The sequence below is a fragment of the Aythya ferina genome (assembly GCF_964211825.1).
Source record: "Aythya ferina genome assembly, chromosome: 3".
Lineage (NCBI taxonomy): Eukaryota > Metazoa > Chordata > Aves > Anseriformes > Anatidae > Aythya > Aythya ferina.
This window is the reverse complement of record NC_140298.1, coordinates 23911426-23925581: the sequence shown is the minus strand read 5'-3', so window position 1 is coordinate 23925581 and position 14156 is coordinate 23911426. Positions and strand designations below refer to the sequence as shown.

At 38.8% G+C, this 14156-nt stretch overlaps 1 protein-coding gene across 5 annotated transcripts in view; it reads right to left on the bottom strand.

Moving 5' to 3' along the window:
- KCNH1 (potassium voltage-gated channel subfamily H member 1) overlaps positions 1–14156 on the bottom strand; it is a 185080-nt gene that overhangs the window by 82167 nt on the left and 88757 nt on the right. For 4 of the 5 annotated variants that reach the window (XR_014690875.1, XM_084512990.1, XM_084512991.1 and 1 more), the window contains exons 8-9: positions 13663–13862; positions 9772–10024 (exon numbers count right to left, since the gene is read on the bottom strand). Coding sequence is in view for 4 of the 5 variants with exons in the window: in XM_084512990.1 (XP_084369116.1) it covers positions 9772–10024; positions 13663–13862 (453 nt within the window). In the remaining variant the exon portion in view is untranslated. Of the gene's footprint in view, positions 1–9293; positions 9489–9771; positions 10025–13662; positions 13863–14156 lie in introns of those variants that run through there. The other variant, XM_084512993.1, reaches the window with a different exon arrangement.

The window sequence follows — 14156 nt, the reverse complement described above, 5'->3', positions numbered from 1 at the left end:
TGCAACTGTTCCATGATTTATTTGTTTTCCTGTTTGTTTTTCTCTAAGCTCTTCACACCTGTCTTTGGAGTCTGTATACAAACATGGTGGATAAGCCTTTCCTAAGCCACCCTGAGATATCAAGGAATATGCAGAACAGAGGGTCTCATCTTCACCATATCCCAATGTTGGCTGTCAGTGAATGATCAACCACTGTTGCCAGTAGCATGCAAGGTATTACCGTTTTCAAAAGGGGGCTTCTTCCTCACATGGTGGTATCAGACTATTTAAGAGTAGCTGGCACGTTCTGCAAAAGTGCATTAATTTGTCACAACAAATCATGAAACCATAGAAAAAGTCATCTGATTTGCAGTGTCAAGAAGCTTGCGACTGAGGCCTCTATCCATGGTGTGTCCCCTTTCTTCCCAGGTATTCCAGTAGGTCATTCATTAAGTGGTTTATAAACCATAAATTTGTGTTTCCAATACTTGCACAGGTCCAGTTTTAGGGCATTTATAGATAACAGTGGACAATGGCTGTTTCATAATTCCTACTTTTGATGCTCTGCAAAAACTAGACATTGAACAGGTAATGTCATACAGAAGTCTCAAAATAGCCAATTCCTGATGTCAATTCAAATATCTTCTGGATGTCTTGAGTACAGGGAAAAGGAATTCTCTCTCCAAAAATACCATTTGGAGTAAATCTGTACTTCTCAACAAGAAGTTTCCATGCTGCTCCACCATGAAATTAAAATGTTTTATTACTGTAGACCTTTATTATGCTATAGTTAGATGGTGTCTTTTTAAAAGTTTGGCATGATCTCCACTTCCAGTTCTTTTCCTATCAGTGTGTTATTAGGAAAAGTATCCTAACAGTGGACAGGCATTGAGGAAATCAGCTCTAAAAATTGTTTCTTCAGTTGATATTCACTGTATCATTTTATAGAAATATACAACTTGTCCAACCTGCCTATATATGTCAACCTGAGTAAACCAGCACAGTAGAACTACTGAAGATAAAGCTGGATTTTAATCTCAATCTCTCCTTTTTCCAAAAACAGAAACAAACAAAAAAAAAAAGCGCACAATTCACATCACGTTATTTTATTCAATAGCACAAACAATGCTTTGACATTAGACACTGTCTGAAAATATTAAGAAAAGTCTAATACCATCCATAATCCAGCACTCACTCCTTAAGCCCAAGAGCACAACAGCTAGACATTTCTGACACAAAGTCAGGTTTACCTGATTTTAAAGCTCAGATAAAAAATAAAGAAATAAGGGATTTTTTCAAAGACTTGGTGTTAAATAATCAACAGGCCCCAAAGGATACACATTCTGAAAACTGATTTGTCCACAAAGCAGTTCAGTCTAGGAAAATCTGAGTGAGCTCAGGTACTGGAGGCAGTATAAAGATAGTGGTTTGGCCTTAGCGCAGTTAACCTCCAACATTTTCAAGCCTGCTGAGAAGCAATCTCCACATAACTGTGTGGAAGATGCAATGCTTTGCCACTGAGAAGGCCTAAGACAGACAATACTTCTGCATTGCTGTTTCCACTCCTTTAAAATAAACCATCCCTCCTGTGCATTTGCCCTTACAATTTGGACTGTCCTATCTGGATGCAAATCTGCCCTGCCAAAACCTGAATCAAGCCTCTTGGGTCTACATCTGAATGAAATTATGGCTAGATGAGTAAGCTAAAACAATTGTGAAGAAAACAAACAATTGTTCTTATAATGCTCCTTTAAGATCGCAATTAGATAAAATTAAATCAGCAGGAATTTCTCCACACAAAGCAAATGGAGCATTTAATATCCTGCTGAAATAAAACATGGCACACCAAGCTCTCCTACGATATCATGTTAAAACCACAGGCTCCAATCTAGTCAATGTTATAGCTTTGTAAATAACAATAAAAGATCTGCTCTTTCAGGACATTCAATTTTCACTTCCTCCAATTTACATGGGACCTTAAAAGTAAATCTACATGCGACTTACGCAGCTCCCCACCTGCCCCCCAGTGAAAAAGGAAGAGATAAAGATGGTATAGATACAGATTATAGAGAAATAGATGATATATCCATATCCCACTTACCCTCTAACAAGTGGAAAATAATGCAGTCAGGTCTAGACTACAAATTCCACTTCCTGACATTCGGTTACTGCATATGTTACTCTCATAATTATGTACTATCCATATTTTGTTTTCCTTTAGCTTTGATAACAGCAAAAGAAATAGAAAAAGCAAACTGTCCTTGTGGAGGGCAATGATTTTCCCTCACAATAAATTACCGCCTTGATTTCCCTTCCTATCTCATTCATGTTTACCTGCCAGCTGAAAGCAAATTATACTCCATGTATGGAAAAATAAGTGTGTGGCCTCCTCCCCTTGGACTGAAAGGGTACTGCCATTTCTTGACAAGCATATAGGAACAGAAGCTAAGGCTGACACATGGCAGGGAAGGTGGTTACTTACACCTACAGGCAGCTGTAGTCCTAATATTTCTGCTTGCTTTCGTGTAGGATTCTGCCACAGGTTTTTAAGATGGGGACAGGGAACCACCACTTTCTTGGGATGGTGGAGTAAACCCAATAATTTCTTCATCGCCTCTCCATTTAATATGTACACTGTGAAACAGGATCCAACTCATTTTAGCAGATGCCTTATGCAATACCACCAGCCACTGTACACTTGCAGAGACACACATGTACGGTGCAGGGACAACACTGTTCCCAACTCATCGCAGTCAAGGCCATATCTGACATTCAGCCATTGAAGTCCCTCTGCACTATTACAGTCATGATCATTTTTTTCAACTATAAAAAAGAGGAAATTGCTGCATTAGTTGGTCAAAGACTACAGAGCAGACAAGTACTACAGGGTTCAAAATTCAGGGATGTGCTCTTGTGGATGGCTACAGCACGTCTAAGTCTAAAAGCAGGTCAACAATCTTAATGGCTTTCCATTAAGTCCCATAAACTTGATTAAAAAAAAAAAAAAAAAAAAAGAGAGAGAGAGAATGAGGAGAGTGCAAAATGGCTCAAATCCTTCCCTCTTTAGGCAAACAGATCTGCCTCAATCTGTTCAGTGCAATCCAGGCTACAAACAAGCTAGCTACAGCATGCAATGGTGCAAAAATCTCTTCAGCCATGATTAATCTCAGCTGAACCCAGTGACATGAGAAATAAATAAAGTATTCTATTCTTATTCCCCTTTCCCATTCAAGTTCTGGGGCCATATTACATAAGGGGAAATTATACCTAGTCCTCTGCTGATTCCATCCCTTATAAACAGCCATTCACAATCAGAATGCATTTTAGCAGCACACACATCATGCAAATAATGTTTTCAAATTCTTTCTCAGGCCACTGTCAGTTACAAGTCAGCCAAGCCTGTGGCTGTACCAAGGAGACCTGTAGGCATTCCTGAGTGCAACTGTACAGTAATGCACTCAGAACAAGGCAGCCAGGAACCAAATTACAGGACAATCCACAATGGGGAACAGTCATTTTCTTGTTGAACTGTGATGCTGGATTAATAAATCTATTTTGAAGCTTAATCTTCTTCATGTTGTCTTATGACTTTTGGATGACTTACTATGACAGTCATCAGGCTGTAGATCAGCACACCTCAAAAGCCGTGCACAATTCTCCAACCTGCCGATGAGACTGGGACTCTTTACTCTTGTTCAGGACAAACAAGGAAGGATCCTATCTACCTGCCTGAAATCTGACAAATGTTATAAGTGTCTCTTGTGGGAAAAATAAATGTACGTACAAAGGTCTCTATTGACTTTTTACATCACACATCATTCTACTAATACTAATAGCTGATCTCTAATCAGATCTGATCAGGGTCCACAGACCAAATTTTAACACCACTGTGGGACAGCATGGGATGCAATTCATTAATACTCTTTGCTAAACCAAAAGTCAATTAAAAAGTTTATTCCTTTGAAAGTTCTTAGCTCAAACAAGGATAGTAAAAACACAATAAATGCAAAACAGCTGGGATGCAAGGCCTGGGAATAAATTGCTTTACTCTTGGGATAAACTGTTTTCTGTGGTGGTTTTGTTTTTCTTTTTAAACTAAACCTTCTAATAAATGTTATTTTTCTCATCCGTTGCTCAGCTCTGAAGACCACAGTGGTTTTATAGGCTTCGTTTTTAATTGTTAAACAAAGGCTTAAAGTCTCCCAGTCTAATCAAATCTTTACGACTAACCTCACTACCCGTGTACACAGCCCCCCCTTGCAGTTCAGCAACTTTGAACAACTCACAGAAGTGAAGAAGTGCTGCCTAGTAAGGCCCTCTGGGAGTCATTAATTGACAGCTTTTGCAGCAGTCTGAAAATTTAAGGACAAGACGCTATTTTATAGAAAAACAGCTCGTCACCCTAATTTCAAGGTTCATCTCTCAGTTTCAGTCTTTTACTGAAATGGTTTTCCAAATGTCAAAGATGACCCCAGTTTCAAACAGAATGGGTCGGATCCAACCTGGGTCAAAGAATCAGTTGTTTCCTACACTAGGATTTTCTGTTCAATCTTGGAGTACAACCAGGTCAAGCAGTTCTAATTTAGAATTGATTTTCTACTAAAATCAAAAATGGCACTCTTGACCATTCAGGTATTTGTACATTTATATCAACACAACTTAAACTGTTTTCTAACAAGGCCTCCTATCCTCTCTTTCACTGTATTTCTAGAAGATATTTATATGAAGTTAAGTTTACTACTATTTCACGATTTTATTATTATTATTACAGTTTTATATAAATTTCTGATGCACACATGCAATTGGAAAGATAACACAAGAACCCGTACTTCCTCTTATAATTGTGAGGAGAGATTAAAAAGGTCCAGACTAGAAGGCCTCAGGAAAGTGCCCTGTCAGCCTCAGCAATGGCATATGGCATCTGCTCAGCCAGATTTCTAGCAGTTTCTTGATTACAGCAGTTCTAACAATTATGTTATCATGCTGAATTAAGGAAATGCATACCTTCATAGTGTAAAAAATACAAAAAGTGCATTGAAAGACAGTTCTGATTCTCAAGCTTCCCTAAATTAAGAAACAACTGCTAGCTAGGCTGGCATAATTCATGCTCTTACTACCTTTTTGCCTGCATATCTCAAAGAAAGCTGCAGCCAGATCTTATGGCCTCTACCCGAAACACATTTAATTCAGGGGCAATCTTTTCAAGATACTCATTACATTAAAATCCAGCACATCTCTCCTGAGCATGAGTAAATTTTAACTTTTCAGTGACCTGTGACAAGGTTAGGTTTTCAGAAGGCCAGGGGATCGGCCCGAAGGGTCTGCTCCAAAGCAGAGAACCCAGCGCTGCCAAATGAAGCGCATAGAAGTGGCTGATTGTTTTTTAGCAGCGACAAAATAACCCATTTCCCCTAACTGCATTTGGATAAATGGGGAAGTTTTTAAGCAGCAGTAGTTCAAATAGATAAGTCCGTCTCAGACGGATAAAGCAGCAACAGCCCAAATGGGTAAGGCTTAGAAAAGTTAAAAGCAAAGCCAAGTTGAAAACAGCCTCTTAATGGAAGTTCTGCATGACCTATGCTTTGCTCGGCTCTCTTCAGGGCAGGGACTGGGTGATTTGTCTCTGCCTTCGTAAAGTGATGAGTGCACCTCAGCGCTTCATCCTAGGCAATAACAACCGTATAAATGGAAGAAGAGAGAGCTACAGAAAACTGAATTGTATTTCATCCAGGCTGCTTCCCGCTAGCTAATCATCACTGCTACTTAATTCTCCTCATAACCTACACATTAACGTAAAAAAACACAGCGGTACAGTGGCTTGCTTTGCTACGTCTTGCTTTTTTTTCCTCATTCATATTAAAATGAATCACAATACATAAATCATCTTGCTTAAAAGCAATTTTCTATTGGAGGGGGGGAAGGGGAAGGGATTGTTTTGTTTTTAATTATTTTTTATTTCTTTGACACATCAAGTCTAAAGACTGTGTTACATGACTGTTAGTAATTTCTTTACTTCAGTAGAAATTTTGGATAGAATCAAAAAAATGCATCTTTCATCCCAACAAATCAAACCTAATACAAAATACCTCAATTTGTTCAAACTTTTACTGTAAATGTTGCAGAGAAATTTTTTGAAGTTTATACATTTTGTGTTTGTCTCTTAGTCAAATTAACAAGGAATGCAATCTAAGGTGACACACATGCAAAAAAAAAAAAAATACTTTCTTTTTCATTTCTGACCAAGTACAATTTCTTCTAACTCAAGTATTAACCCAAGTCAGTCAAAATCAGTTCTTTGTTATAAGAACATAAGCCTGGTCTGAGAATATACCTCTCACATGGGTATTAGAACCAAGCTGGATGGACACAATCGCACACATTACACTCCAAACTCCAAGGCTACATGACAGACATTTATATGCTAGTCTGCAAGGCTACATGATTTCAAAACTTGAAAATTTTTCATATGAATTGGATCCTTTAAGGCTTAAGTGTAGTTTACCTTTGGTTTATATAACACTGTGCAGCAGTCACACAGTAATTTAGAGATGCAATTTATTTCTCTATTGTATGGAAGATACAGGCTACATTACAAATTGCAAAGGTTGCTTTATTAAGTGACAGCCAAAGCTGAGCAAATAATTCACCTTGGATAATTTATACACTTTATTTTTATTTCAAGAATGTCTGTGAGGAGATTACAGTCACTCTGACGTATCTGTTAACTGAAATTACCGTACAGAATTCCTCACGTGGTTAGCTGTTACATGCCAGATGTTCAGAGCTGTGCTTCATTGTGACTGGCAAACAAAACTTATGGAATTGGCTGTTCTGGCTGAATGATCACCAACAATCATGTTTCTTGTACAATGCAGAATTTATTTTTTTTCCTTGAGTGCTCGTTTTATCTGGTGTGCTTTTATCAAATGCTTGGCAAGTTTAGCTGAACATGAAATTTAAAAAAAAAAAAAAAAAATCATTGCTGTTCTACTGATAAGAAAACTGTGACTGAACAGAAGTTAGGCAGGAAATCTTGGCCTATCTCCTGCAGCATCCTCAGTAATGTGGTTCTTACATTACACGATTCTAAAGGAGAAAACTCCTACTGATTCAGAATAGGGAACAACTTCAGTTAACTACATCATTTCTTATTTGCATGGAAAAATCTCCAATGGATGGCTTCACAACCTCTGTGTGTGTGTGCACACGTGAGTGAAAGGAAAAAACCTTTCTTAGACCAGAAGAAACTGAAACACAAAAATTGATATACACTTACCCAAAACAAAATCTTGCCAAATCACACTGAACCCACTTCATTTTGCTTTTATTTCTGACTACTAGATTTATACAGAAAATGACAGAGCATCAACTTCCATGGGAGCCAGAGAACTGGCTCCAAATTTCCAATAAAAGGTGTGGAGAGAAAAGGATCAGTTGCTACTGTCCCAGGAGAAAAACAACATAAAATATTTCTATTCACTCAAATACCAAGGGATCGGCCTCATTTATCTGTAGCCATCACTCTGCAGCAGCAGAGATTAGCAGTTCAGGTTTCCTTAATGTTGATTTTACAAGGAATCTGGGCTGAATGTTTTCTAAACTGAACATTATGATAAAACATGGAAAGTACTGTTAAAGATAAGGAGGAAACATATCTTTAAAAGGCATTTTGAAAACCCTACTTCAATATTTTTTTACTCACGCTGATTAAATGGAACAGCAAGTTTTTCCTGAGCTTTTCTCCCTGTGATGGACACAGGAGGAGGCATTGTGGGATACAAAATGACCCAAACTGAGAGGTTTTAATTTGTTCTACATTTGCCATGTTAATTCATGGCAACTCAGAACATTAAAAGGTAGTAAGCTTTTGACGTCCAACTTAGAAAATCATAGAATCACTAAATGGTTTGGACCAGAAGAGACCTTAAAGACCATCTAACTCCAACTCCCTGCCATGTGCAGGGACACCTCCGACCAGACCAGGCTGCCCAAAGCCCCATCCAGTCTGGCCTTAAACACCTCCAGGGATGGAGCATCCACAGCTTCTCTGGGCAGCCTGTGCCAGTGCCTCACCACCCTCTGAGTGAAGAATTTCTTCCTTACATCTAATTTAAACCTACCCTCTTATAAAGACATTCCCCCTTGTCCTGTCACTCCATCCCCTGACAAAGAGTCCCTCCCCAGATTTCCTGTAGCCCCCCTTTAGGTACTGGCCACTGTAAGGTCTCCCTGGAGCCTTCTCCTGTCCAGGCTGAACAACCCCAACTCCTTCAGCCTGTCTTCATATGAGAGGTGCTCCAGCCCTCTGAGCATCCTCATGACCTCCTCTGGACCCATTCTAATAGGTCTGTGTCTGTCTTGTGCTCTGGGGACCCAGAGCTGAACGCAGTGCTCCAGATGGGTTCTCACAAAAGTAAAGTAGAGGGGATTCAACCTTTGATGCAGACCAGGACACATTTGGCTTTCTGGACTGCAAGCACATGTTGCTGGCTCGTGTTGATTTTTTAATCAACCAACATTCCCAAGTCCTTCTCCTCAGGGTTGCTCTCAATCCATTCTCCGCTCAGCATGTATTTGCACTTGGGAGCAGTTGTTAGTATCAAACAGCACTAAATTACACAGCTGATTCCAGAACACAAAAGAATTAGTTACCCCACTACTTTTCACCTTTTTAGATTCTTGTGTAGTACAAAATATCATGAACTTGATTCCTCAGGACATGAAATTCACACTATGCTGTATATGCAATCCTGTTCAGAAGTAGAGGAAAAGCGAACTCTGCATATTTATTAGCTTCCTCATTTTCCAGTAGACATTCCTTTTATAGTGGCTGTATGTGATCAGAAACTTTAAATTTAGAAAGTTTTCATCTCTTTTGCCAGGCTGCCATGAGTGACAGGTACTGGATAAAGCCACTGTGAGAACTTACCTTATCACAAAAGGGTCTGACAGAATCAAAGGATAAGTATCACCTTTTCAGTGCTGTAGCAACCCCATCATTTATCTATATCTATTGGATAATCTCACTCTCTTCTCCTAGCTTTGCTTCAGAATGTTGTTCACAGCACTGTCAGCTTCTTCTGAGAGCCTCCAAACTAAAATTGTCATTCCAAGTTAATGCAGATCAGCTTTAAATTTTTATAATATATTTTATATAATGTATATTATATATGATTGTATGTTGTGATCATTATATGTATTGGTTATTATTATATATTCTATATTTCATATATTTTATATTATTTTGTCTTTAAGAGATCACCACATAATCTGAAATCAAGCTAACTGAAAAATTTTCAGCAAAACTGGATTTTTATCAGAGGAGTGGCAGGCCCAGCACTTTAAGTTCTTCTGCAATCCTAAGTGGAATTTCTGATGAAGGGAGATGCGGCAAGGAAGAAACAACCCCAAGAATGTTCAGTATCTCAGTGCTCAAATACAGCTGCCATTGACCAGAAGAAACAGAGTTGGAGCAATCCGGAGATGAGATGATTGCCCTTCCTATTTACCTATGTGGAACAGGAAGGACAAGCCAATGACTTTATGCAATGTTGCAATGTTCCTGTATGACCTTAAGCAAGTATTTGTTCCTTTCTCTTTCAATTTTTCAACAGACAACAAATGTTTAATGTCATAGAGCTGCCAAGTTCATTAAAATATACAGGCTGTGGTAAAGCTTACCTGACTGGAGCTTTTTTAAAGAATAATGTAAGTGCTTGAGTAGAAGAGGCTATAAAAACACTCTGTGCATCTATACTTGTACACAATGTGTGTATCAGCTGTGAAACTCACCCAATATAGCAACGACTTCGTCATCCTGGATTACTTCCAAAGACCCTGAAACCACAAAGCAGAGGCTGTCGACACTCTCGCCAGCATGGTAGATCAGGTCTCCTGGGGCACAGTGCACTGTCTGAAACTCCATGGCAAGCGCTCGAAGGCACCCATCACTCGCCAGCCTGAAGGCTGGGTGCTCCTTGAAAACTTTACGGTTCAGATGCACGCAGATATCTGCTCTCATGTCCTTAGGGCATATCTGCAAAACCTGAAAAGGAAATTGGGCAATCAATTCCTGTACGTGGCTTAAAAGTGCCACGTGATTATCCCCGTTTTACTACACAGGTTATGAAATGCTTTTCTTCCCATAAGACCTCTAATCTCAGTCCATATTCCCGTTTCTATAGGTACACATGTGCCACAATACTCAGTCTACTTTACAATACCTGAAGGAAAATAATGTTTGCATCTCAGCAACATGTTCTGATGGATATTGAATTACCCTGATAAGGCCTCAGGTTTTTAAGACAGAAAAAAATTAGCTGTACATCAGTAAGGGAAGTGGTGGAAAAGAGCCTGCTGAAGGGATCACTTCTAGTGGCTAGGTCTCTATTTATATAGATATATTCTATGAAAAACCAGCACAAATTTTCCAAGTGTGAGAGTAGTTGTATAGAAAAAAAAGTATAATCTCATAACCCTTTCCAAAAAAATAAAATAAAATATATTGCTAGTTTCATTAGCTCGTAATATTGAGGTTTGCAGGTAGGTGTTCAAATTCACCTCCTCAGTGGCAGTACCATATATTTTTTTTCTCACACAAGAAGGGACTTTAAGGTATTATACTGTGTTGCACGACTTTTGGCAATTAATGATGTGTGTTCCCAAGGGTACATAAATCAATGCTCAGCACAGTGGTGCAAGTCAGGACTATTTCTGAAGGTTTTTAATATAATACAGAAAGCTGAGTGGAAAGAATACAGAATCACTACTACATGCACAGATTAAAAAGTTCCTGGCAAAAACTCTGGAAATGCATGAACATGAACAAGGATGACAAAATCCTTGGAAGATCAGGACTGTGATGAAGTACTTCTCGAGATGCATTATTTGCAAAAAACTTTCTGAGTAGTGTGAGTCTGCCTCATTTTTCCCCAGTAATAACTATTTCATCCAATTAAGGAGCACCCTGGGTGAGCTTCAGATTTACTCCCACACATTTTTCCTGGATGGAAGGAGATGGCCGCTTTGATGCAAACACTCCTGGAAAACGTGAAGGTAACACATGAAGCACAATGGCTATGCCTACACCCTCAGTGAGGCTCTGTGTGATCTCTGAGCAAAGAATTAAGCTCATAACTGCAAAAGGCCGTGGTACCAGGTGTTAGGCCTGCTACTCCAAGAGCAAATGGCTCTATCACTGCTAAAATCATCTTTAGCCCACCTTCAAGAAGACCTGCTATATATCACTTCTGAAAGGGATATTTCTATAGCAATTAACTGTAGGTCATTCATAGATGATCTCTCTCACCCGCCCTACAATGAGCAGCCTCCAAACCTGCCAATTCTCAGACTTCAAGGCTCACAAGAATGGGTCAGGACAGAAAGACCAGCATTAAACATGGAACATAGGCAGTATGGAACATAGGCAGTGGCTATCGCTGTCTCTGCAATTACCTCATTTATTCTGGCAGCAAAAACATTCTGTATTTGTAGATGCTTGCCAATATTTGGCTCCAGAATTATACACAAGTACACTTCACAGTCATTTGAACATCACACACACAAAGGGCTGCCGTAATAGAAATAGTAATAAGAAAACCTGAATATACAAGAGAACATTTAAAAAGAGACTCTTATCCAAAAACCTCTTGGTTTCTCATTCTAAGAAGAAGTTAGCTAATTTTCCATTCTCCACTTAAGAGAAGTTGTTTCCAGATTTCATAAAAATAATGAGGAATTAAACGCATCTGAAAGTTACAGACAAACAGCAGGAGATATTCATTTATATGGGAGGTATAAACCAGATCATCATGGCTTAATTTTAGAATCTCAGCAGCTCTTGGTTACATTTTGTTGTACTGGCATTTACTAGACTTATAGACTTTGCTTTCAGCTGATTATTCACTCCTTGGCATACCTGCAGTTAACACTGAATTGACAAATTTGTGGCCTACAAAATAGTGTAAAGATTGGTTTTGTGTTAAATTCATCTTTAAATATCTGCCTCACCTGTAGAAAACTGTATTACATTACACAGTGGCACAACTACCACTGTTCTGTCGCAGGAACAACACATGTTTTATTCATTGCATGGCATCCAAGGAGTTATACATAGGCATCAAACCAACGGAGCTCAGACCCGAGCGTTTACGGATTGGCAGAGCCATTAGTCAGACTTACATTGTGTTGGCTTTTGCAATGCAGATGAAAGTTGATTTCTTGGTTTTACAGTCATCACCAATGGCAGTTCAGCTATGCACACACTAGTTATTGAAATCAACTCTGTGAAATATGCTCTTTGATGCTTTGATAATTTGAGACTTTTTTTTTCTACTTATTAAGGTAATTTTCAAAGGCTACAGTGAGTTGTGCTTGGTTTGGTTCTCCTGCTGTGTCCAAAGGCATTCCTAAAGCATTTCTCCTCTTATCAGAGGAAAACAAGAATGGACTTTGAAGATAAGCTAAAACAAATTTGTTTTACATAGCAATTTTTTCTTGTTGCTACATTAAAATGATGATAGAAGCTTGTATTGAGGAGTGAATGAAAACACCAGTGTTCCTTACACTGTGTATCTTCAGGTCTTGATTCTCCACCTTTCCCAAATGTGCCTACCTCGATGCTCACAACCGAACATAAAGATATTTTGTAGGAAAACAGACAGAGCAGCTTCTAATCAGCACTATCTAGCACTACAATACCATTTATTTCTGAAAGCTGGTGTTAGAGAGTGCTTCCCAAAATCACAGTCTGGGATCTAAATAGCAGATATGCTGAAGACCACTGAGGAAAGCAAACAGTACCTCCTGTACCCAGCAGTCTCCAGACAGCACAGTGCAAGGCCACATCTGCTCTACTCTTCCCCAGCGACACTTTAACAACTAGACAGAAATGACTTTGTTTGCTCTTTAACTCCAGCATCTACAGGTCTGAATACAGAAGCAAGCAGCCAAGCAGGAGGCTGGTGACTGGAGCACTGGTCTGATTTCCTGAATGCATCACCTCCCAAACTACATCTCTTCACAAGCAGAAGAAAAACAGTATCTGTCCCCACAAAAGCTGGCAAATAACAGGAGAGCAGAAAGTAGTCACTTTGCACATTTGTTCTGGTGAAGGGCCATTTACTACATTAAAAAACACAATGGGAATTTTACTTGTAAATTCGGTGAATTAGGATGAAAACATTCCTCTCAAATAAGATATCTTTCAAACAATACATTATTATTATTAATGAAATCTGGAAGTGGCTATTGTATCTCTAATATTCCAATCAAATTCTACCAAGACAAAACAAATTATACTTTGTATTCAGGCCCACATACCTGAAAACCTCTAATAACAGAAAAATTGCATAAAAATCTCATGCGAAGAAAATCTGAGGCTGTGTTAGAACTTGGAACTTACTTAGTTATTTTATTTATTTTCTGAAAAACAAGCACTTTCATTCGTTTTTATAGTACTTCGTGCCATATCACCAACGACACATATGCACTTTTACCACCGATGTAACTGGTGATATGACAGAATGGCTGAAATGCTGTAGTTGAGAGTTTACAATGAAGGGAAGCTGCTACCCCGTACTATTTAAAGAATATTTGTCGTCTTTACTAAGGAAGTACCTCCTGTTTATTTTAATGCAATGCTTTCAGGATGTGAATTGCTTCCTTGCAGTTTAATTCACTTACCTTCTCAGTATCTATTCCTCTGGACATTGACCAGGTGGAAACAATGTAATCCATCACACGTTCACTCAGTCCTTTAGGGACCTGGTAGAGCTTTAGGAAGTCTCGGACACTGTTCAGCATTTCATGGTATCTGTTCGTATTAGCATACATTTGCTGAAATATGGTTGTCACATTACCAAAAATGGTTGCATACAGAAGGGCTGAAAAAAAAAAAAAAAAAAAAAAAGAAAGAAAAGAAAAAAAAGAAGTAAATAAAAAATATAAAGAAAAACAATAGGTATAATATAATACTTTGTGTTGATTAGCCTATGTTCCAATGTGCTGTAAAAGACAAGAAATGCCAAGTCCATGGAAATTAATGCAATTTTGGTGCTTCATTAGGGAGGCCTGATGAGCACAAGCATTTTTTGCAGGTCTGACTTAGCATTACAAGCAGATGACCTCCGCCTGCTTTTGTGATGACGAGTCCTGCAGCACAGAGTTCCCGAAGCACA